Raw genomic sequence first — 2,236 nt, 5'->3', positions numbered from 1 at the left:
TCAGGTGAGGGGGAAGCTCACTGGATCCGTCTGCCGCCGGCCCCCCCTGCTCCCCTTTACGTTTGGGAAGAGCTGACACTGGCACTTCCTGCAGTGGTTCGTGAAGGGCAGCTGGGCCGCGGTGCTGGCAGGGGGCATGGTGAGCGGTGTGGCTGTGGCAGTGACGATGACTCCTTTCGATGTGATCAGCACCCGTCTCTACAACCAGCCGGTGGATGCTGATGGCACGGTAAGGCCATTTGGGGTATGGCAGAGGGGTATGGCTTTTCCTGGGATTGTATCCAGCAGGAGTGCACAGACAGCTCCTCTCTCTCCAGGGCAAGCTCTACCGGGGGTTTTTGGATTGTATCCTGCAAATCTCCAGCAAAGAGGGGCTGCTGGGCTTGTACAAGGGCATCGGCGCCGTCTACCTGCGCCTCGGCCCCCACACTGTCCTCAGCCTCTTCTTTTGGGACAAGCTCAGGAACATGGTGCAGCACCAGCAGCGCCCGGGGCCGTAGGACGGGCTCTCATCACCACCACAGACGTTAATAAAGGGGTTTTTCTACTTTTGGCGTCATTTTGGGGTCTTTGAGGGGGCAGAAAGAGGATGCGAAATGCTGTGATGCCTTGGGGTGCAGAGGGTAACAGCGATGCTGGAGCAGGGTGGGTAAAGGTGCTGATGGTCCCCAGGCCGCACCGTGTGCATCCCATCACTGCGTCGCTCTCCATGCCCTAATTTTCCCTTTCCGGGGCAGCTGGAGCACTGGCCAGAGGAGCTGAGCTCCAGCTGCCCTCGCTTGCCCCTGTAATGATTTACTAGCCGGAGGGCGCCACTCCCAGGCTCCTCCCCGCGGACCTTGGAGCCGGGGCCTGACTATGCTGTGGCTCTTCCCCATCGAAAATGTTTTCCCTGGGGTCCTGGTTGCCGGCGTTGCCCGGGCTGGCATGGGGCTGGGCACTGCTGGACGCACTGCTGCAAGGTGAGAGCCCCCAGGAGTGGCTTGGGGGTGGCTTGAGGATAGCGTGGAGGACACTGGTGACCCACTGCTGCCTTTTCCCCACAGGGCTGGTGGGTGCCTGTGCTGTCTCAGTGCTCTGCAGCCTCCTGAAGGTTTATCTCTACATCCAGTGCCTGAAGTAAGCACCAGCCCTTTGTCCCCTCGGGGGGGGTTGGTTTTGGGGATCTGCCATTGCGGGGGGTTGGCTCTTGGCACCCACTGGGCGCAGGGCAGGGTCTGCATGCTCTGCTGCAGAGCACAGGGGAGGATGTCTCAGGCTGTCACCCCACTTTGGGTGACATCCTGCCCGGCTCAGTGTCTCCCCTGCGGTCCCTAGCAACCCGGAGAGGCAGGCAGAGAAAGAGGCGATCAGGGCGCCGCGGCCGGTGCTGGAGCCGCTGCACGTGCTGGTGCTGACGGGTGTCCTGGCGCTGGTGGGCTCCCGAGTGGCCGCACTGGTGGTGCTGGAGTTCTCCCTGCGTGCTGTCTCCACTGTCCTTTCCGCCAGCAAGGTGAGATGGGATGGGGGAGACTGAGGCACGGCAGGGCGCGGTGTGGAGAGAGCTGGCAAATCAGACATCCCTTGTGGATTTGCAGCACCCATGGGGGATGGAGGGGCTGCAGCATGGAGGGGGCCACACTTAGCTTTACACATGGGCCAGTGCGTGCCCAGGTGGGCAAGAGTCCAATGGCACCGGCGTGTACCAGCCACAGTGTGGCCACAGGCCCAAGGCAGTGCCTGCCCCTTAAGAAAGACATTGAGGGGCTGGAGAGTGTCTGGAGACAGGAACAGAGCTGGGGAAGGGTCTGGAGCACAAGGAAAAGGGTCTGGAGAACTTCTGAGGAGCAGCTGAGGGAGCTGGGGTGGCTCTTCCTGGAGAAAAGGAGGCTCAGGGAGCATCTTGTCACTCACTTCAACTCTCTGACAGGAGGTGCAGCCAGGTGGGGTCAGGCTCTGCTCCCAAGGAACAAGGAACAGGGCAAGAGGAAACAGCCCCAAGTTGTGCCAGGGGAGGTTTGGGTTGGATATTGGGAAACTTCCTTCATGGAAAGGGTGTCACAGGCTGCCCAGAGCAGTGGCAGTCATCCCTGGAAGCATTCAAAAGGTGTGGATGTGGCTCTTGGGCACATGGTTTAGTGGTGAAGGTGCAGTGCTGGGTTGATGGTTGGATTAGATGAGGTCTTTTCCAACCTCACTGGTTCCATAATTCCATGATTCTCTGAGTCCCTTACTGCTTTACACCCCCAGCAGCGGC

The 2,236-nt window shown here is 60.3% G+C and overlaps 1 protein-coding gene across 1 annotated transcript in view; it reads left to right on the top strand.

The window, feature by feature from the left end:
- The window catches only part of LOC103801819 (solute carrier family 25 member 35-like), a gene marked incomplete at its 5' end in the record, with an annotated part of 1,365 nt that extends 865 nt beyond the window's left edge, over positions 1 to 500 (top strand). The window contains 2 exons of the mRNA XM_009074250.1: positions 95 to 229; positions 318 to 500. Of these exons, the coding sequence (XP_009072498.1) occupies positions 95 to 229; positions 318 to 500 (318 nt within the window). The remainder of the gene's footprint in view (positions 1 to 94; positions 230 to 317) is intronic.
- Positions 501 to 2,236: the final 1,736 nt, after the last annotated feature.

The sequence above is a fragment of the Acanthisitta chloris genome, unplaced genomic scaffold, assembly GCF_000695815.1.
Source record: "Acanthisitta chloris isolate BGI_N310 unplaced genomic scaffold, ASM69581v1 scaffold1705, whole genome shotgun sequence".
NCBI lineage: Eukaryota > Metazoa > Chordata > Aves > Passeriformes > Acanthisittidae > Acanthisitta > Acanthisitta chloris.
Note: the sequence above shows the minus strand (reverse complement) of the source record. Positions and strands in the feature narration are given on the sequence as shown.